The sequence below is a fragment of the Perca flavescens genome, chromosome 16 (genome assembly GCF_004354835.1).
Source record: "Perca flavescens isolate YP-PL-M2 chromosome 16, PFLA_1.0, whole genome shotgun sequence".
Taxonomy (NCBI): domain Eukaryota; kingdom Metazoa; phylum Chordata; class Actinopteri; order Perciformes; family Percidae; genus Perca; species Perca flavescens.
The window spans coordinates 14625410-14648360 of NC_041346.1; the positions used below are offsets into that span (position 1 = coordinate 14625410).

Below are 22951 nucleotides of genomic sequence, written 5' to 3' on the forward strand. Positions count from 1 at the left end.
TTTGGAGTTGTGTTTCTGACCACCCAGCCCAATATTCACTCTCTTTTAGGGGAAATATCTGTGTCTTTAGTTGCAAAACGCTTCACTGTGTTCACTAACTAGTTGCTAACTGTATGCAGTATGATGTTGAGCAGGTAAGTGTACAGTGTGTGTTTTTAGCTTTTTCACTGAAAACAGCTGCCTGCTGCAGCCGCAAACAACAGTATGAGAACGGTTAGAGTAAACTGTGTTTACCTATGTAGCCGGCGGGTGGCCATTTTTGTTATGATTCGGAAACAGGTGCAGCTTTGAAAGGATTTTTGAATCATTCAGTGGATGGAATATTTCTTTTCATCCAGACAACCCGAAAACCCAAATGTATGCTGATACATGAAAAGCACACATTGGGGCTTTGGCCAGCTAAAGCTCTATAAAGCTGAGGGGAGCTGCAGATTCAGGTGATAATTCTCTGTAGGTTCATCACTACGAGTGCCCCCTTTAAGGCCGGCTACACACCAGCTGCGTGGCGTGAGCGTGGCGTTTCTGTTGCGTGTCAGTTGCGTGGGGCTGCTGGCGTTTTCTATGTCTTTGCACACCAGAAATGTGTCTGATGCGCCGCTGCTGCTGCTAGCCTTGTCTATATGCCCTCAAGCAGTAGTATACTTCATGTTAAACATAAATATATACTGATTTGATTGCAGCAAAGACAACATTGGCAGTATTGACGGCACAATAGGCTACAGAATATTTTGTTTGAAAATCGATAATTATTTTTTTTTTAAATACATATCTGCATTTATGTCAAAATCTAGAGACTTTTAAATATCATAATGTCATTTATTAAATGTATTTGTGTCAAAATGACATATAAACATCTTTTCCTATTCTATTTTGCCTGGAAACGCTTCCAGGCAAGCGTTTTTGGCACCTGAAACGTGTGTGTCACGCAGGCAGCGTGCAAAATAAAAACGGACACACTCACGCCACGCAGCCAGTGTGTAGCCGGCCTAACATTGTCATTTAATAAATTGTCATTATAAAAAAAAATATTTTGTCTGTGTGCAAACAATGGAATTTGAGGTCATGGAATAAATTATGCCCAGGCATTCATTTGTTGTGACCACCTTGAATAAATTTAACCTATAAATCCTGACACAAGAGACATGATTTGTACAAATTAGAAAAACAGACAGCCTGTTTTATACAAGCTTTATTTAAAATGTAATTTCCAAGTTTTGCAGTGTAGGAAGCACATTTTCATCAATAGGTCCTCATCGGACAGATGCTATGATGACATGGGTCTTATTTTCTCATTCTCAAATGGCCAGACACCTCCTCTACTACGGTCACAATTAGTATGTACATAGTGTGTTTGTATACAAGCAATATAAAACTTGGCAAATGGAAGGTTATTTGCTACTTCAATATGTAAAGAAAAGTTTTCCAATGAGTAAAAAAATAGAGCAAACACTGCACGCGTAGTGATAAGATTCCTCATGTTGTTTGTGTCATCTCTCTAATACACTTTTGACAGTGCAATTTAGCAGTCAAGTAACACTAAGGAACACTGGGTACTTTAGCTGAGGCATATAAGTAATACACCAAATTATGATCAGGTTTTGAGAAGATGAATACAATCTTCATTCAGTTATTTTGTTCGCAAACACTCAACATTCAAACATGAATATCAAGGAAATATTTGGGGTTAGTACATCAAATGTCACCTTTGCTTCTTTATTAAGAAGAAATTGGCATTAGGTCTGAAAATGGCAGAAACTAGCTAGCTTCTGAAGCCAGTTTCTCTGGTATATTACTGTGATAAACTTTCCCTGGTTACTCATTATTTGCCAGAAATGTTAAGTATATACACAGACACAAGAGCAACAAAATACTGTACAGTGGCTGACTTGATGGGGGATAAAAGGGGACAACATATGCTTTCTCTTAGAGAGATATTAAATAAAAGAAAATGTTTCCCCAATATCCCTGATAAAACAGGTCAACCACAATGCGGATGTGTTCCATTATATACAGATTTCTTAGCAAACCAGTGACTCGCGGGGATGGACGGTTAAAAAGACTTGTGTGTAATATAACTTACAGCTGAATGTTAATGGCAAGTGGTTTACAAAACACAGATTTGGACAGAAACAAGTACAGAGCTGGACAAAGCATCACGTCTCTCTGCAAATTAATTCATACTGCAAATGGGATTTCCCCGCTCATTTCTAGAAACTAATTTAATTTATTTGATGCCCAAATGTAGAATCCTTGTTTATTCAAGTTATCCAAACGTCTGAGCACACTTAATTTGAATGCAATTCCATGCCCAACAGCTATATAGTGCCTTTTCCCATGAACGTGGCCGGCGTCTTTTTCGCTATCGCTAAAACACTGGAAAATATGATAATTTGCAGGGTCAAAGTAAATTCACAATACAATGAATTAAAAGTGTAAAAATGCGCTTTTTTTTGTTAATGAGAAAACGTTCCGTTTCAAACAGGACGTGTTTTCTAAGAAACTCCTCTTCCTGAAAAGACTTGAGGTAAATGGAACCTTACAGTGTTTTCTCTATTTTACACTGGTCTCAGATGACACTGGTAATAACCTTTGTGTCATTTTCATTAAATGGAGACAGACACTACACTATTTCAAACTATCTCCTCCTTTTGTTGCATAAGACAAGTATTTAACAGTATCTTAATGTTGTATGGAAACTTCACATCCATTGTAACAGTATGAGTGGTGATATTATAATACTACTGATATTTAAAAATAAAAATGTAATAACACTGCTGTACAAGCGGCAAAAGAATAAATAAGCCATTAAGATAAAAATGCACAGCATGAATTAACCCAAGGTTACACAATATAACATTTAAAAGTAAAATAGGTTAAAATACAAAGAAGAAAAGCCCTCATTAAGTCTACTTCATTTGAATAGAAGTTTTCTGTCGAGAAATGTATCATGTAGATGAGATTAAAGCTCATCTCTGGCATTGTTTTTTTTCCTCTATTTTCTCAAATAACGCAATATAATTGTCTCTAAATGTGGCATGCCTTGCTGCCTTAAGTCTTTAAAAGACTAGCCAGTCTTGTTTTATCGTATTTTAAACAAAGGCACTACATTTGAGGACTGAACAATCTCTCATTTGAAAAATGTATGCAATTATGCCTTTAATAAGCATATATCCTTAGGTCCAGGTGTTTATTTTCTTTCTCACTTGGTTTATCAACATACTTTTAAGACGCTCTGGAAATAAAATTTAAATAAGACATTTATTTTAAAAAGCGACACACAATGCACAGTATGACTTATAGCAACACCAAGTTAAGTTTCCCTATGACGGATAATATAAAATGTGTCTTGTATAACTTGTAAGCAGTCTTAACTTTTTTCCGTTAATGCCAAAAATGTTTTTCACATAACTGTTCGGTTAAGTTGCATTAACGAAAGAAATGCAGTTACTACAGTACGAACTGCCTGACATGGATTGAATAAGGGTTTCATCTGTGATTAACAGGATCCTTTTAGATTGTTACAATGGTTTCCCTGTTAAAGTTTTTTAAATAGTTAGCCTTTTCGAGCCTACAAAAAGTACTTTACATTAGCCTGCGTGAGCTGATGTACAGTTACATCCTTATTTAAAAAAATAAAAAAATAAATAGAATTCCGGCAATTATTCTATCAAGTTAGTATTCATGTTTTATGGTAAAATGTATTTAACTGTATTAAATTCCATCTAAAGAAACATTGAAAGTAGGCTTAATAGGGGCTTGTATTCAGTATAAAAGCATATCTGTAACAATGTTATTCATTTTAAAACACTTATTTTTGCCATCCTACTGCAAACTGTCCCAAAGCTTACAGGGCATCACAGTAATGCCCCATAAGCGCTCCTTGTTGTACTCACTAATACTTGAGGTAAAACCACTTCTAAGAAGCCATCTAGCAACATGTTGAGGGGAGGCTGGCACACTTTTTTTTTTGTTGTTAGTCAGACTGATTTGCAGGTCGCACCTCTCAAATATTTCTCTCACGCTAATGCAGACTCTCCTCCAACCATGTCAATAAAAACAGATATGTGGAAATATGTCACTGAGGTACCCTGAAGCAGACAGCCAACGTCAAGTTACACACTGCAGAAAAGGCCTATTGGGAGATCAACTGCTGGATTGACATACTATGCTGCGATATTCTGCCCCTGTCCTTGGTGTTTGTAACAGTTGAATTGTAACAGACTTGATGCGGTGTGGCATGTCCATAAAGAGTGGGGTGGGGGGGAGAGGATAGTATAGGAATGGAGAATGTAACAACGAGCAGGAGAATATGAAAAGCAAGGAACTGGAAAGGTGGGAAGGAGTTAAATTGCTGGCCTCCCCAGGCTTGTCTGGAGGTTACAATGCATGACACTGCAAACGGTTGTTAGTGCTCATGCTGCTGCTGGTGCGCTGGTTATTCGCAAGTCGTGTCAATGCAAAGTCATGCAAAACAGTAGGCAGGCAGGTAGTTCATGCATCGTGTGCCTCAGCCTAGCCCAGCCTGGGGCCAGCGCAGGCCAAAGACAGGCAGGGCCGAGCCACACAAGGTTTGGCCAGTTCATTGGTGTGCCAGTCATGCAGTGACATTGCTGTTGAGGGAGGAGAAAGAGAGATAACGGTCAGACGGCGGGGCCTGTTAGAATTAACATTCTGAGCATGATCTAAAACATAAACACAGCAAACGAACAGGGTTAATTCCCAGACTTCTAAAGGTCTGTCATGTTAATAACAAATCATTCAGGATGTGCCTTAAAAACAATGACAATGTAAACAGAGTGGAACCACAAATGGGTTGCAGAAAGGACAGGAACAGCTGCAACAAGCATACCTATTCAAGACTCCTATTTAAAGTGGCATGGGCAATTCTGCGTCGTGCTTATCAAAACACCTTCTCACAAACCTTGAAAAACCTTTTGACGATGATAGCAATCAATTGATTCTAAAATGATATGGAAAATAAGTCTGCTTCAATGAGCTACACTGAATAAACGCCTTCTCTTTGTTGTTATAATTGCATAAAGGGCGATCTACAAACCAAACAGTCCCAGGATCTAAAACTCAGGAACTATTTCGTGACTACGTCTTTCTGTGTAGTGTGATGCCTGCAGTGTTGCCAGTATAATATTGACCAAATACCGTGGAATCTAACACTATGACACATACGGTGTTGTCCAAGACAACCTGGTAAATGCTGGTAAAGCTAAAACCATGTGAAAGATTGCTCGACGGTGGCTCCTTTTAAGAAACATAATGAAAACCAGTCTACACAGTTATGTCGCACATTGATCTTTGCCACAATCTCCCTAGCTGGGGAATGCAGTTTCTTAAACAACTTCAACAGCTGAATCAGTTACTTTAAAAAAATTCCCAGGGGAAATTACCATTCACGATTAATGCTGCACTATTACCAGCCGACAGTTACCTATTTTTTTTTCCTTCTCCAAATCATGTCGCCCTGTTAGAGATCATACAGACCATTTAGCAAGCAAATGGAACATTTACATGTGATGACTATACATCTTCCTATGCCTCAATGTATTTGTTGCTCAATATTGCATCTAAATTCATAAATCAAAGACATAATCACACGGCAGAAGGGCAACGTATCACCACTTAAAAATATACATTTGACATGTAAATTACAATGGCTGTCGCCTGCTGAAAGCTACATCATAAGAGTTAAAACAGATAACGCAGGACAGAAAATCTGTCAACTCCACTCGAGAAACAAGATGGACCTCAATTGCTATGACAGGTAGACATGTGCATAAGTACTGCATGAACAGGCAGAGCGGCTCCCCTAAACAAAAACTGACAGTAACTTGTCAAGAAGATGCCTTTCTTCTCTGCCTTGGGGACCAAATGTACCTGCCTGACAAACGTTTGCCACAGAGTACAGGTTGAGGAAGGAAGAGAAGGTGTTTGGGGTGATTAGTCAGGCCCTATCAAATATGCTGGCGGTGTTAAAAGGGTAGGAGCCTGGCATCACAGCGGTCAGGGTAAAATATGCTTAGTCTTAGATTTTGGACAGCCTTGCCTGGCATCTCTACCTCATGGATCTGATCAAGAAGGGGAAAAAAACAACAGAAAATCAATAGGTAGAATGCAGGAAAAGAAGAACGTCCATTAGAAATGAATGGAAATGGTGTGCCTCAAAAAAAGGCACATCTACTGTATGTAAGTTCAGGGGATTTGTTAAGGTAGGTTGTCGCAGTATTTTTCTGCCCTGCTGCCATCTACCTTGCGGTAGCTGGCTGGACGTGGCCCGGATGTGAGCGGCGTGTGCTGGTGGCTTGTCTTTGCCGGGCCAGGAAGGACTGACCAGAACCGGTGTTGGCAAGTCTGTCTTCAGCCGCCTTCTTCTGCAGAGACATGCCCTGCGTGAGAGTACCAGAGGAACTAAGTAAGTCACCAGAGACGCTACCATTAGTGCACTAATCTTGATGCATGAGAAAGCCAATTAGCTCAAACACAATATTAGCACCAATTTAAAAACCCATGAACATTAACGCAAGCTACTGATGAAATGTGTAACAGAGCAAACATTGCTAAGCTTTTAGAAAAGCATGTGCTGCCCTCTAGTGGTCAAAATGCCTTCCTGCATGATTTCAAATTGACTTCTTCCATGCAGTACTGGGTGTGACATTTTTTTTTGCAGGATGGTAGGGGAAGGGAACTCATCCCTGAATAGCTAATACTCGTTGCTGGCTCTGGTTGGGTTGGTTAGGTTTAGGCAAGAGGAGTGGGATTGGTTATGGTTAGGGTAAGAATGACAGGGCGAGTCTTCCCCTACCATCCTGCAAAAGAAAAATGTGCGTACTGAGCCTACACTTAAAACGGTATTACAAAAACATCAAAAGTATTCAAATTGACACATAAAAACATGGAATGTCATGTGTAACAAAAAAGTGTAATGTTATGTCTATCAAAGGACGAACTGACCCCAATTAATGTTTAGGTAAGTATGTTTACCAGTGTCTTAGGTTATCGTTTAATGTTTTACCGCTGGCGACGGCTCAAAACTATTTTTTGGGTCAGCTATGTATTAATTTAGGGCTGCAACTGAATGATTATATACATTATCATGTAATCGTTGGGTGAATTAAACAGCAGAGAACAGTGAGAAATGCACATTACAGCATCCTAGAGCACGTCTTTGTCCGACAAAGAGTTCAAAACCCTCAAGATACTCAATGTAATTGATTAAAGGACTAATCGTTGCAGTTCTATGTTTACAAGTAACAAGAAGTCGTTAGCGTGTTCCGCAATTAAAAAAAAAAAGTGGTCAAAAACGGTAACAGTTTTAGGCTGTAAAGGTCCTTCTTACCATATTGTACCAGGCTGACACAATCAGTTTCTCCTCGTAATCTCTCTGGCTTTTTGTCTTGTCCATCTCTTTCTGTTTGGAGGAAACATAGACGCAAAAAGAAATGAAGCAATGCGAGTGATTTCTAAGATGCAACACACTGTTGTACAAGTACTGCCATTGTGTTTTCACACACTTAAAACAGGCTTCCTTTTTCAGTCGCTGGTTATCTATCTATCCATCCATCCATCCATCCATCCATCCATCCATCCATCTATCTAAGGTAGTCTTGCATTGTCAGACCTTCCTCCGCAGCGTTGCGGAGGAGGGTCTGGCTAGTCCACACAGCATTCAGGGGTGGGAGAAAAATGAGCTGCGGTTAATTGGCATTTCTTTAAACCAATCACAATCGTCTTGGGAGGTGCTAAGCGCCGGATACAATGACGGTGCCGCTGCAAAATAGCTTCGGGAAGGAACTTGTTTTTGTGTATGTTCAAAAGTCGTTTTAGTCATGCAACAGAAAACTCAGAGGAGTTCACAAAGAAAGCGGAAAATGTGAAAATGAGGGACCGGAACAATCCCGGAAATGAAACGTCGTCAATATGGACTATCTAATGGGTGACTGTTTAACCCAATTGATCTAGAAGCTCCTGAGTCGACACCTTTCCTTACCAGACCATCCAACTCTTTTTTTTAAAAGATTCATTTTTGGGCATTTCCAGCCTTTATTTTGATAGGACAGCAGAAGACATGAAAGGGGAGGGGGGGGGGGGGAGAGAGAGAGAGAGAGAGAGAGAGAGAGAGAGAGAGAGAGAGAGAGAGAGAGAGGAATGACATGCAGCAAAGGGGGCACCTAACCATCCAACTCTTGTAATATTTGATTACCTCCAATGAGTGCAACATCCTGTCCTTCTCCTGCAGCTGGTTCTTCAGGGCCTGGACCTCTGGACCTGAACCCTGGTTCTGTTTGGGGTCCAGGGTCCGGATCACCTGGAGAGGACACATTCAACCACATCACATACATTTTCTTGTTGACCCACACCTACAACAATGCACTGTGCAAACGAGAATTCACATGTTAGTTAGTAACAAGAATATACTCACACTCTTGGCTTTTTCCAGGTATTTCTTATATCTCTCCTCCATCTGTTTCATGTCTTCATCTTTCTTCTTCAAGGCCTCTTCCAGCTCTTCCACTCGTTGGGCTGAGAGGCAACAACATACATGTTATGTGGCGTTTTGTTTTTGGCATAGTTTATTTCTCCTTGGCAACGTGTTGAAAAATACAGTTGTATGTCTCAGTGTTGAATCTGTGCCACACCATCTCATAAGAAATCATTTCAAATTTGAAAAATGAAAAGAACATATGGTAAGAAAGGATGGAGGACAAGAGGCTGCAATGGCACTTCACACATTCAGAATTCAAACTCACAGCTGCTGTTGTATTTTGGCTCCATTTCATCGATGAAGGCATTCTTCTTCAGTAACTCATTGTTCAACTCTCGTAGTTTCTCCCTGATGAAGAGTACAAAGTCAAATCTGTTTGTAAGGCCTAGTTTTGTTTAATATTTCATAAAACAAACATCCCAGAACTGAATGAAGAGGACATTTTAAATCTATTTAAATCAAGTTTTGTCATCCTTCCGTTTGTAAGATGGTAACTTACATGTGCTCCTCATATTTCTTCTTCAGAATGGAAGACTGAAAAAAAAAGACAAATAAAGGATGAGTTTTATGACATTATATGCCGATAATGATTGAAAAATGTTATTAAAGTGGTATTCTACTACAGTAAGAGATCTGGAATTACTGTAAATGAGGCAACCAATTAGAGAAGTGATGCAGACCTCAAACCAAACCTTATAACATGTAAACAGGAGTCCCCAGGTTGGATAATCACAAATAATATTTATAATTAGACTAGTGCTCTGGTGCATTTTTTTTAATGATTTTTTATTCTGTATCCATTGCCACTATCCATGTGGTGTGCAGCAAAATCATGTGAGAGCAGAAATCTGCAGAGTAGCTCTAAACTAGAAATCAAACAGCATCTAGGAAAGAGGAACGCTGGGTTTCTACAGAGAGGAAAAATCTACATGTACAGGATGCCAAAGGACTGATTAAAGAAGGTCTCTATTTCTAACAGGAAAAGGAGATCTGCAGAAATTCGACAACTAGCTAGGAAAGAAGTAACTGTTACTATGTGCAACAACTCAGTGTAACAAATGCATGTTTTAATTTGTTGTAATTCTTTTCCCAAAGAAACTAGATTGTATTTTGGAGTTCTTGTTGCATTGCTCTAATATGTATGTATATAACACATGAGCACATGTATTACATTCTGAGTTGTTACACATTTGTTTCAGTAAGTAAAAAAAAAACACCTTGAAAGAACAAAGTCTAAAAGAAGGAACTTGTCAGGAATCGCAAAGTTATACTTACTATAGTCTGACAGTGGGAGCATTATTTGAAAAGAAAATGCACAAGTATTTCACTGATTGGCAAGAATCACAGACCTGCCAAATGTGGATGGTCTTACATCCAATGTGACAATCTGTCAAAGTGTCTTTCCCATCTTTGCACCTGACATTTGGCACACCAGCTCCTTACCTGAGTGAAATTGTACTGATCATTTTACTTAAATAAAAGGCCTTCCTAAGCAATTCCCTTCACAACTGGGATAATGAATTAAGGATATTTGTTTTCCATTCTCTGCTTATTAGATGCTTGTTCTGCATCTATAAAACAGTAAGTGTTGTGTTCATTTTTAGTGAAAAGACAGATGATTAAAGCAATACTGACAACACTGCTAATAGGATGCAAAATCTACACATGCAGGAATAGAACCGGAAAACCCATGAAATGATTAGTTTTTAGTATTTAAATCTGGGTTAATTATGCAGTAAAGGAAGCTGGCGTTTGACATGCATGCAAGATCTCTCTCACACATAAAACTTCTTGGGAGGTGCTCCAAACCATCCTAAATACCAGTTGTCCCCTAAAAGTAACTGGTTTGAAGGAGACAGGGAACAGAGAAGAAAGCAATGAAAATGTCCGTCTTTTTTCCTCGCCGCATCACAGATGAAACACAAGTTAATAAATATGTTAATATGAACTAGAACAGATTTATGTTGCTGATTTTATGAACCAACATTTAATTAATTTACTGCTGCTATCAGGGCTAACTATGGCTACAACATACAAACTCTGTAAAAGCGCGCACACACAGAAAAATAAGATCATGGATGCTGGTGTTAGAAATGGTTATTGTTATGAAGAGTTTGTTACAACAACAGGAAATCAAAAGTGATTTCAGCTGTTTCCTATCCACTGAGACACACACAAAAACAAATGTGACTGTGAATAAAACTGTTAACTCATTTTGCCTTTCATTTTCACAAATTACTTTTTAATAGGGCTGGGCAATATATCAATATTATATCGATATCGTGATATGAGACTAGATATTGTCTTAGATTTTGGATATGGTAATATTGTGATATGACATAAGTGTTGTCTTTTACTGGTTTTAAATAGCCTGGGTAAACCCTGACGGACTTCTGGCAAATTTGAGATTTGCTCTTCAAGTCAGTCTGCCGAAGAGCCCATTCAAACCCATTTCCAATGTCCCCAAAATCGAGGCACCAATCACAACCGTTGAGGTGGGCTTTACACCAATCACAACCGTTGAGGCGGGCTTTACGCGACGACGATAGCGCAGCGACGGAGAGCAGCTTTTTGTTTACATTCAACATGACGGCTACCGAAGTGCAGCGTCACCTGAATCGTTGCTCTGATTGGTTGAAGGACTATCCAATGCGCCCAGCGGCATTTGAGCGGCGTCCATTGGTGACGCCCCTTTGGAAATGAACGGTCAGTGAACCTTTCCCAGACCTACTCTCAGTTACAACTGAGAAGGGTCTGGTGTCAACCAGGCTAGGTTTTAAAGGCTGCATTACAGTAAAGTGATGTACTTTTCTGAACATACCAGACTGTTCTAGCTGTTCTATTATTTACCTTTTCCCCACTTAGACATTATGTCCACATTACTGATGATTATTTATCTAAAATCTAAGTGTGAAGATATTTTGTTAAAGCACAACCCTAGAATATCGCCGCAATATCGATATCGAGGTATTTGGTCAAAAATATCGTGATATCTGATTTTCTCCCTATTGCCCAGCCCTAGTTTTTAAAGTAAAATACCAAGACCTTGAGCCTTCAGGAGGAGCGGTGTACTGCTGTTTAAGTGTGCTATGGTGGGAATTTGACTCTGTGGTTGTTGCCAACTTTTCAACTGCTATCGGAGTTATTCACCAAGAACGCAAAACAACCATGTCATTACTTACATCGTCCGCTTTGGAACCCTGTTCTTGAAGATTTTTCTGTAGCTCCTCTACCTGACTCTGTTCCTCCATCAGGCGCTGATTGATTAACCTAGATAAACAGCACAAAAGACCAGTTTGACAAGATAGTTTTAACACATCAATGAACAAACATCAGAGAGGCAGGCTTTGGGCTATAAGGTCATTGACTGAAATTCCAGTTAAGACAAAGAAAATCTTTGTGGGGGAATGGGAGATTGATCCACGTTCCAACACAGGGAAACACAATCAGCCCACAGTGAAAGTGTGGCTCTCAAAACTACATTAACAGACCAAAAGATTTTCTCTTTGCTCTATTTTCATTTAATTTGAATAAGATATTGAGCATGAAGGAGAAAAGTGTAATAGTGTTTTTCTTAGTGAAATGCGATAAAGAACTCAACCTGCTAATCCTGCTAGGCTGCATGTTTCTGTGCTCTTTGCTGACCTGTTCTCTGTCTCCAGTTCATTCTTTCTTCGGCTGGCATCCTCCAGTAGACTCTGCAACAGTGCAATCTTCTCATTGTCTGATCCCTCCTGGGCCAGCTTCAACATCTTGTTCTCATGCTGAAGACGAATCAAATGTTCTCTGCAACAAACACAAATGGGACAAAAGCAGGTGTGAATACCAACACACAACACTATGAACTGATCACAAATAGTTGAAACAACCAATAGTGGCCCTGTACTCAAAACAAATCTATAAAAATATTTACCTCAATGTTGTCATTCTAAAATTAAATCGGATATCATCATGGCTAAAGACAAACAGAGACCACCAGTGAGAATACATTATTGCATGTGTTGTTCTCTGTGTTTTTATTATATCTGTCCCAGGTAACTATTTGGCACAAACTGCGCTGAATCAGTCAATATAACGTGAGACATTGCAATTTTGTTAGCACAGGGGACACACACACGCACCTTGTACGAACATATGCAACACATCTGCTGGCTGAGTCTAGTAAATACTAAATCATTTGCTGCAACAAGACTATTGTAATGCTGCTGTAATAATGCAAGTGTTGGACCGTCAAAGTGATCGACACGGTCTTCTCCAGAGCTAAACATATGTTTGAGACTCCCACTGAGAAGCCACTATCTTGCACTGTTCCCCCGATAGACTGCTTCCTGATGATGAACTTTGTACTCAGGACAGAGAAATGTCAGGTGCAAAGACAAGGCAGAGATACTTGAGATCCTTTCCCCCTTCAATTCATCAACCGTACTAAACAGATAAGATTGGCTCAGTTTTTTGATAGCGTTGAACTCAGCCTTGTCTCTTCTGTCAAGTTTTTTAGGGTGTGGCTGCCGACTCCTTTCCAACTAAAGAGCTGACTAAATGTTTCAAGATGAACTTACAGCTGCTGACTGGCAACGGTTAGCCCAGGGAAGGCAAAGGAAGACTTGAAAAGAGGTTCCAATACAGCTTAATGGGAAAATATTACAGCAATATGACCAGATTTCTTCTGGTGGAGTTATGATTCCTACTCTGCAGTATATTAAGTGAATAACTACATTTCCAGCTCCTGTTTAGCTGTTTTATAGTTTAAAGGGAAAATTCAATCAATCCCAGATGCTGCTTATAAAAGCAACAAGTTGAATCTGTCAAAACGGCACAGTCTAATGTTCCACACTCACTGAACTAACAACCGACAGACATAAAGGAGCATGAATCATTATCAATTCTGTATTTCACACACAATTCTTCTTTTCAGATATCTCACATAAAACATCGCTATTGCAACATTTTACACATTTGAAAGCTTGCAGGATAGGACATTCTCTCAGGGCACAATAGCTTTTCGTTACTCTTCCTCTAGGTGGTAATGATTAGCCTGGACTGGGTTAACCTAAGTACTTTTTCCCCCCATTAGTTGCTTTTAGAGAATTTCAATGTAAACCCATATTTATTTTGGTTCACAAGTTCAGAAGAAATTCAGGCACAGTATGATGCCAGCAGAAAACCCAGCCCTCTTGAAAAGCAGCAGTCTGGCTGATGTAACTCACACACAGCTATTACATAACTCGCTACAGAGACGGCTCTTTCTAGGCCAAACTCATATGCCTGAAAACAGCAGAGAGAGCAAGAGGAACACGCTGTAAACCATCAGGCTACCAAGTGAACAACAGCACTACAGACAATACTGTACTGTACTGTACTGTACTGTACTGTACGCACAGACAGACAGACAGACAGACACACACATTAATTTACCTTACTAACCTAGTGCTGGATATATAAACACATTAGATGTTTTGATATTTGTACAGCTCTAAATGACTACCTTCTTTTTTTTTGTGTAAAGATTATTACTTTTCCGTCTTTAATTGCTAGGACAGCTAGGTGAGAAAGGGGGGAGAGAGAGGGGGAAGACATGCAGGAAATCGTCACAGGTCGGATTCGAACCCTGGAGCTCTGTGTCGAGGCATAAGCCTAAAAGTATATGTGCACCCGCTCTGCCCACTGAGCCATCCCCAGCCCACACCTTCTCTTTATTTTTTTTTAAACACCAAAAGTGAAACGAAAGCACAGGGATCAAAATTCATACCGAATCTCTGGGGTGGTGATCTCAGCAGCTAGCGAATCAGAGCCATCGTTGCTGACCATCGGGAACAAACCTGAAACACACCGATAACACAGGTTAAACCCAACTATTTAGGCTCGACCAAGTAGATTATACTTTGCTTTAAAAAAGGCCATTAGGTCAGTTCAGCCACTCTTGACCGTTACTAATTTCACCTGATGTAAGCTGTCCCTCCTGGGCTTGGACACAGTGTAGCTCCTCAATAGTTTCCTTCAGAGAGTCTCTCTCCGTTCGCATACGCTACAGAGGGAGAGAAAGAGAGAGAGTGTCAACGAGTTATACAGTAAAAAGTCTGACAGAGAGAAATAGTGCAGGGTCTGCAATGAAGATTCCCAATGTGCCAACAGAATTCATCTGTCAAACAAGTAGGGGCAGCTCCCACTCCAGTAACTGGAGTGGGCCTTAATTTACAAAGTTAGGCCCACTCCTCTGTATGTATGGTGTTATATTTGTATTAAACGTGTATTTATCTTCTTGCAGAGTAAAACAAATACTGTTGGGTAATAATTTTATTAATAATTTTTTGTACCACACAAATTGTACATACATCTTTTTCTTTTTGTAGAGAGTCCACTTTCTCTTTGACGCGTTTGTACTCAAACTCCATCTTGTCGGCCTTTTTCGACTCCTCTGACAGTCTGTTCTGAAGTTCGACCACCTGTGCAGAGAAAGGGCAGTTATTGGGAACACATTATCTCTCAAAATATTTATGCAGGGGCCATATAAATAGTGATAACTGCATGCTTCCGTCAACATGGCCTTGGGTTGGGTACCTGTCTCTTGTATGTCTCCAGCTGGCCCTTGGTAGCATTCGCCTTTCGTAACTCTTCTTCCAAACTGACGGTACTCTGCATTAACACTGTGTTCTTCTCCTCCATAAGCTTATTCTGCAAAATAGTGACAGAAATGTAAATTTAATTTGTGCCATCTAACTACAAATTAACAAACACACACACACACAGGGAAGTCGGTAAAAGCTATCTATACATACTAAATGTTTCTCGCTAACCAATGCACACTGTGTAATGTATTGTAAGGGACATTTAGTAGAACTTATCACAGTAAATGCATTAAGTTATTGCTGCCGACGGTTGTCTGTGTACCTGTCTCCTGAGAAGTCCCATGTCCTCTAGTTTCTTCTTGTAGTGCTCCACTGTGCCCTCCAGCTTTGACACTTTGTCTGATGAATGCCTGGGGAGGGAAACAACAAGCACTTTGTGATGTTACATTTGGAAAGGAAAGGAGATGGGGGAATCTTTACCAAGGCTCTGTTTGTGTAGCAACACACCTGTAACAACAGAAGTCTGAAATAACAGGATGGTGGTTCAAGCAATACATTATTTGTCTTGTATCATCTCCTGTTTTTTTTCTGACTCATTGAATTCCCATCAGGCCTTGTCATGTTAAGTGTTAAGCTGAGTTTGCTTTAATCAGGTAATCTCAGTGTGTTGCGAGCAAACAGTTTGCATCCTCGTCTTACCGGAGGACATCCATCTCGTCCTTGAGAGACTGGGCTTCATCAGCCAGCGATGCAAGCTCTTCATTCTGCGACTTCACGTCTAAGAGTTCTTTTTCAAGCTCTTCGCAACGGATCCGATAATCATCTTTTGATGCCTCCAACCTAAAAAGAATAATTAGTATTAACAGCATCAGTCAATCCAACGCTCACATTTTTTTATATGACATGAACATTTGTCTGCTTCTAGCATCTCCACACCTAAAAGTTTCTTCTTGCAGTTGCTCCAGTTGTGTCTGCAGCTGGAGGTGTCTGCGTCCAGCAGGGCTGTTTATGTCCTCTATGGAGTCAGACTGGTTAAGTCTCTCCATCAGGATCTGGTTTTCTGCCAGCAAACTGCTCTTCTCCTCTTGCAGGGCTGCCACCTGTGGGAGGGAAGGGAGGGAAAAGGAGGGCAAAGAACGGAAATGCAAAAGGAAAAAAAAAGGAGGAGCAGAAAGGAATGGTTCAGCAGTGAGATACCCGGAATTGGATGAGTAGAGAGAAGACAAGGATTTGGATAACAAGAAAGGTGAAAAATAGAGGAAAGAGGAAAAAAAAGAATGGCATGGAGGATGGAAGGATAAAAGGGAGCACGAGAGGTGTAGAGAATAGAGGGAAAGAATGTTCAAGATGGAGAGAAGAGATGCAGAAAAGGCAAATTAGTTTTCAAATTGTGTCGCTCAAGCTACTTTCATGTATACTTTCCATTTTGTTTTTTACAGCATTTAATCCATTAGGTTATGATTATATCACTGCAGCATTGATTCTGGTAATAAAGCAAGCACACACCAAACACAACCAAACCAACAAACTCCAACATAGCAAAGAGAGCTACATATGGTTTGATGTTGCCTTCTCAACGTGATAGACAGGGTATCAAACTCCACACAAAGCAAAGCAGGAGCAGATTTGTTTGTTTTTTAATGGGCCAATATTGATTTTAATTAATTACCAAGTCTGCTGCACCTCAGGAAACATAAGAACTGATCTTAATACAGTGGGGGAAATAAGTATTTGACCCCTTGCTGATTTTGCAGGTTTGCCCACTTACAAAGAATGCAAAAATCTACAATTTTAATCATATGTACATTCTAACAGTGAAAGACAGAATCCCAAAGAAAATTCCAGAAAATCACATCATATGAATTTATTAAAATTGATAACCATCTGATGAGGAAAAACAAGTATTTGACCCCCTGGACAAACAGCATGTTCATATTTTGTAGAAAAGCCATTATTGGCCAGCACAGATGTCAAACGGTTTTTATAGTTGGTGACAAGGTTTGTGCACATTTCGGCAGGGATGTTGGCCCCTCCTCCCTGCAGACAGCCTCCAAATCATTCAGGTTCGAGGTTGTCGCCTGGCAACTCGAATTTTAAGCTCCCTCCAAAGATTTTCAATCGGATTCAGGTCTGGAGACTGGCTAGGCCACTCCAGAACCTTGATGTGCTTCTTCTTCAGCCACTCTTTTGTTGCTTTGGCGGTGTGCTTAGGGTCGTTGTCGTGCTGAAACACCCATCCTCGACCCATCTTCAGCTCTCTCACTGAGGGAAGGAGATGTCGGTCCAGAATTCCAAGATACATGGCCCCGTCCATCCTCCCCTCAATACGATGGAGTTGTCCCGTCCCCCTTGGCTGAAAAGCACCCCCAAAGCATGATGTTGCCACCACCATGCTTGACGGTGGGGATGGTGTTCTTTGGGTTGTACTCGGTGTTCTTTGCCCTCCAAACACGACGAGTTGAGTTGAGGCCAAAAAGTTCTATTTTGGTCTCATCTGACCACATCACCTTCTTCCAGGCCTCTTCTGAGTCGTCCAGGTGGTGAATGGCGAACTTCATGCGGGCCTGTACATGTTTCTTCTTGAGCAGGGGGACCTTGCGTGCGCTGCAGGATTTCAATCCATGACGGCGTAGTGTGTTACCAACCGTTTCTTTTGTAACTGTGGTCCCAGCTGCCTTCAGTTGATTCATCAGTTCCCCCTTGTGGTTTTGGGATGATTCCTCACCGTTCGCATGATCAGGGACACCCCACGAGGCAAGATCTTGTATGGAGGCCCAGACCGAGGGAGGTTGGCGGTTGTGTGGTGCTTCTTCCATTTCCTGATAACTGCACCGACAGTTGATCTTTTCTCTCCAAGTTGCTTTCCGATTCTCTTGTAGCCCATCCCAGCCTTGTGCAGATCAACAATCTTGTCCCTGATGTCCGTGAGAAAGCTCTTTGGTCTTGCCCATGGTGGTGATGTTGGATGCTGGTTGTTTGGGTGTTCACAGGTGTCTTTTATACAGGTAACGAGGTGAGGCAGGTATATTTGATGTAGATAATTGGTTCGGATTGGGGCTGTGTCTTAAAGAAAGACTAACTGGCTTGTAGGAGCCAGAATACTTGCCGTTTGTCCAGGGGGTCAAATACTTGTTTTTCCTCATCAGATGGTTATCAATTTTAATAAATTCATATGATGTGATTTTCTGGAATTTTCGTTGGGATTCTGTCTTTCACTGTTAGAATGTACATATGATTAAAATTGTAGATTTTTGCATTCTTTGTAAGTGGGCAAACCTGCAAAATCAGCAAGGGGTCAAATACTTATTTCCCCCACTGTATATGTTTTAAGAGAAAATAGAGACAAATCTGTAAAAATCAATAAGCAGGCTTATTTTCAAATTTCTAATTACCTGGCATGTAAAGCCATTACCACATTCCATCATTTCTCAACCCTGACTGTTTTTAAATTTAAAATTAAAGCTATAGTGCGTAGTTTCTGTCGCCCCCATGAGAAATTTGAAGTAATGACAACAACATCGTCGGCGCGTCCACACTATATGAGCCTTATGTGATCGCACACGCCCTCCCGCCCACCCATTCCCCCACTCAGTTGTTAGTAGCCAAGGAGGAGACGGAGGATTCAAAATAGAAGATGAATTCTTCAGAAGAGGTCATTATCTTCACTCGAGTTTCTGCGCGGGAAAGTCACCGGACGACCCAATCTTCTGAACATATATACATACATACTGAGAAATACAGAGAGAGTTGTGTGGAGCGGATAGTCTTAATTAGCTTTGTAGCAACTCATTTAGCAATGGCTTGAATGTAACGGACGTTCATTAATATCAAAAAGGTACGCACTAAAGCTTTAAGTCAATGACCCTACAGCAAAATACTGTGACTTTAAAATAAATGCCAATAGGTATTTCAGACTTTTCTTCTAGCTATGTCTGCTTTTTTTTTTATAAATTTAAGACTTCTATTTGTAAAATGTATGCCATTTAAATGTCAATAACACTGTAATGTGGAAGCATTCTGGGAGAACTTGCACTGGTGTGAAAATTTCCTCATTGCAACAAGCACATGTCTCATCACAGCTGTGACCAGAACAGAACGGAAATAGAAAGGTAGTCAGGAAAGGGTTCCCTAAAAACATACTTTAATCACAAATCTCACATATGAGTAATATACAGTATGTGTAAATTTTTTGTTGTTGTTGTTGCATATATTCAACAGTTTTGCCAAGAAATTACTTATTCCTGGTTTCCCCTTACTGTCTACTATTGCTGTGGGGAAGCAATGAAACATACCAAGGTAAAAAGACATAGGATAATTAGTGAAGGGGTGACAACTGACACACCCACACAAAACTGCAGTTGTGGCTGGTGTGCCCCAAGAGAGGACCACGTTTATACGTGTGCACAAACGTGTACACACACATGCACACATAATTAGGAGAAGGGGGATCTGGATTCCGAAGGCGGGGATGCTGGTGCAAGCAGACTAAAAAAAATCCAGGACTATTAGACACGCCACACACCATGAATGGGAAAAAAGAGACGGAAAGAAAAGAAAGTTTGGATTTACCCTCTCTTCTAGCTCATTAAAGTCTAACCTCAGTCTATCACGCTCCTCTTGGACATGGAGGGCCTTTAAAGCAAGGCACACAGTGTGGAAATAGTCAGGAAATAAGAGGAAACCCATTTAACACAACAGGAGAGAAGGTCACCCTTTAAATTACAGCTCCATTTTTCTGCAATAACTGTGTCATCATTAGCAGAAAGAAAATGTAAATAAAATATGTCCATTATGATAGATTTTACAAAAGCTTTTCAGTGTTAAGGTAAAAAAGAAATCCACAATCTGGGATATAAACATAGGAAAAGTCCATCCGTAACAACAGAATCAGCTTTAATTGATACTATGTAATTATAGTGTAATTATGCAAAAAAAATGGGAGCTGGTTTTAAAATGTAACCAAAAATAGCAATAAGAAGTATGACACAATCAGTAAGATAGTAAAAGAGTTACACAATACAGCAGCAAAGGTAAGATTAAAATCTAATTAGTTGGACATAAGTGTTCTTGTATCTTTCTAGTTATTACACACATATAATTGTTAAAGGCTAATGAGTAATGCCTGACAATCAACAGTTTAAATTATACATTTGTGTCCTAAAAAATACTGATAATTGATGAATATGTTAAGCACTTGGGAAATTTTATGATGAAAATATTTCAGCACCATGAATACAAAGACCAAATGGTCCGGTCATAATAACTGGCCGCAAATAATAAAGTTATCCACTTTAATGTCAGTTATTCACATCCTGACCTTTTTTAATAATGTGCCACTGTGATAACTAACTGAACTCTAAAACCTCGCCAGGCCCACTGCTGGTGTTGTCTTTCAGACTAGTCATTCAGACACAAGACAGGAGTTCCTGCACACTGTGCCGTGATGTACAAAACCAGCGGTCAAACAGCCTTAAACATGGCGGATAACAACGGCATAAAACCAACCTGCATGTCAAGCTCGCGGCACCTTTGGGCGATCTCTTCCTTGGTAGACAAAGCATCATTCAGCTCCTCTGCTGTCTTCTTCAGCTGAGAAGAGAAAGCCACAAATAAAAACCCTGCAGATTTACTTTGATTTCCACGAAATGTACTGTCCACTTGGATGAGACTAAAGAAACACACTTTTAAATCTCACGGACACGTTGGATCAAGGGCTAAACAAATACATCCACCCCAAAAAAAAACAGTGGGAGATGGTTTTGAGGCAGTTTATACACAGTAATGATTGCACAATAGCACAGCGCTTCTGCTGAAGCTAGCTTTTCCACACATCCAGCTGTTTTACAGGCCTGTGGCCAGAACAAGGAGGAGGGTGAAACACTGGTTGAAGGTGAGATCTGGGTCGAGTTTTATAGGGAGTACTGTGTGTGTAATGACAATGGTGTTGAGGTGTCAGTGGACAGTCCAGATACCGGAGGGTGTCTGTGTGTGATATCAAAGAGTTTGAGTTTCGTGTGAATGTTCAATTTTCTATCTTACATGTAAAGTCTATTACAGGACAGTTACATTTAAACTTGTTCATACTTCCTGACAGTATGAGTATGTGTCTTCTGAAATTTGAGACCCTACCGATGACACTGGTCGTTCTATAAAGTCTCCATACCTGTCTGTCTAGATCCACATACGAGTCATTTCCTCCCATCACCGGAGTCTCTTTACTCATCAGCTGCAGAAACACACAAAAACAAGTTAATGGTTCATGTGAAGTGTACACAGCGCCGACACTTGTTACACCTTGGTTCAGTGATGATGCCAACCGAACAAGCGGGACAGTCGTGTCAATCCTGCACCTGCCCGAACTCACAGGATTACCAGCTGATCCTGCGGATGTGCCATCCCAATCCCACCCACAACCCTGTTTCTGTTAACACTCTATCTGACCAATCCCATCCAATTCTCATAGTTTATCAACAATTACCTGTAATCAATTTGATAACCGGTCAAAATAGCATGATAGTTCACCTCTTGGATGGCTGTCATGACAACATGCTGCACTGACTCCTCCATCATCATTATGGTCTGGATGTATTCTAGAGAGCACAGAGAAATAGACAAAATGATGTGGGAAATTCGAGCCTCTGAGTCAGCTGTAAATGCAATGCGATAACACAGACCATTGTTTTCCAATGTAAAATTGCATATGCATGCACACGCACACGCACACACACGCAATAATATGTACCTTGTTTCTGTTCACAGTTGACAGCACAGCCCAGTATAAGTTGAAGCATCCTCCCAAGTTCTGCTGCGTCAGAGTGCTCTCCAATAAGGTTAACATCTGGTAGTGTGAAGTCGTTAATGTGCTGGCCTAGGATCTAGACAGGCACAAAAGATGCTTTAATAATCACAGTATATCGTTATATGAAAAGTGGATTATCATAACCTGTGCTGTGCTACAGCGGTTGAGGGTCACAACTTGTCCCTGTTAGCAACACATATTTTTATGTAAAGTGGATGCTAGGTACTGATCAAATCAAAATGAATACAGTAGATTTTTCTTACCTCCTGGTTATAGTCTAGGATGCCTTTTAGAACTTTCTTTAGATTGCTGATCTGAAACAAGAGAGAATTTTGTGTCCCTAGAATATTAGAAATACCAATACAACTGAAACAGGCAGAGTTTAAGTACTACAGGTGAAAGGCAACAAAGGTTAAGACTCAGATATATCTATATTTTGAAATGTGACAAAGATGTAGTGGGATAACCTAAGTCATCAGGACCATACAGTACCAACAGATAATCACCATTTCTAGATATATTACTCATTTACAATTGGAAAGGTCTGCTATGTCACCTGCTAATAAAACAAAGACTAATTGATGCTTACCTTTAACCTCCAGTTGTCTCCAACCTCTGGCTTGACTCTACTAATCCAAGAGTCATTGAAATACACTATATCTCTAGAAAATTTGCACAGACACAAGAATGGGGATTAAAAGAGTAACATTTCTTTTACGTGGGAGCATCAAGAAGGGGCATCTTCAGAATCTACAGGTGTAGGAAACTGAATGAGAAAAAGGCAGACAGTGATGGAGTCCTATTGACGGTTTTAATATGTTTACTTATTAGTGAGAGTTATGTTTACAGTACGACCTGACATATTCCTTTACAACCAACAATGTAAAATAACATAGAAAGAAAAAGTTTTTTTTATAAAAATGTAACTAATACAACAAATAATGCATTTTCTGACACGCCACGCTTCAGGATGAAAACTCACATTTTCTGTAGAGCTTGGGCCATGACGATGCCACTTGTCAAGTCTTCTACTGTCTTGCATGGAGCCTCCACTCCAAATGTCTGGATCTAAACAACAGACAGACACACACG

General features: G+C 40.2%; 1 protein-coding gene across 3 annotated transcripts in view; it reads right to left on the reverse strand.

The window, feature by feature from the left end:
- Window positions 1-1173: 1173 nt before the first annotated feature.
- hook3 (hook microtubule-tethering protein 3) overlaps window positions 1174-22951 on the reverse strand; it is a 29041-nt gene continuing 7263 nt past the window's right edge. Inside the window, exons 2-24 of one of the 3 annotated variants that reach the window (XM_028601308.1) lie at window positions 22842-22927; window positions 22449-22521; window positions 22123-22173; window positions 21803-21935; window positions 21583-21650; window positions 21224-21286; window positions 20566-20649; window positions 15997-16160; window positions 15760-15900; window positions 15383-15470; window positions 15053-15166; window positions 14827-14937; window positions 14435-14519; window positions 14244-14313; window positions 12140-12280; window positions 11677-11764; window positions 8994-9028; window positions 8760-8842; window positions 8432-8532; window positions 8213-8317; window positions 7349-7420; window positions 6262-6398; window positions 1174-4610 (exon numbers count right to left, since the gene is read on the reverse strand). In XM_028601308.1, the coding sequence (XP_028457109.1) occupies window positions 4595-4610; window positions 6262-6398; window positions 7349-7420; window positions 8213-8317; window positions 8432-8532; window positions 8760-8842; window positions 8994-9028; window positions 11677-11764; window positions 12140-12280; window positions 14244-14313; window positions 14435-14519; window positions 14827-14937; window positions 15053-15166; window positions 15383-15470; window positions 15760-15900; window positions 15997-16160; window positions 20566-20649; window positions 21224-21286; window positions 21583-21650; window positions 21803-21935; window positions 22123-22173; window positions 22449-22521; window positions 22842-22927 (2109 nt within the window). In that variant the 3' untranslated portion in view covers window positions 1174-4594. Of the gene's footprint in view, window positions 6399-7348; window positions 7421-8212; window positions 8318-8431; window positions 8533-8759; window positions 8843-8993; window positions 9029-11676; window positions 11765-12139; window positions 12281-14243; window positions 14314-14434; window positions 14520-14826; window positions 14938-15052; window positions 15167-15382; window positions 15471-15759; window positions 15901-15996; window positions 16161-20565; window positions 20650-21223; window positions 21287-21582; window positions 21651-21802; window positions 21936-22122; window positions 22174-22448; window positions 22522-22841; window positions 22928-22951 lie in introns of all 3 variants that reach the window. The other 2 variants (XM_028601309.1, XM_028601310.1) reach the window with 2 other exon arrangements.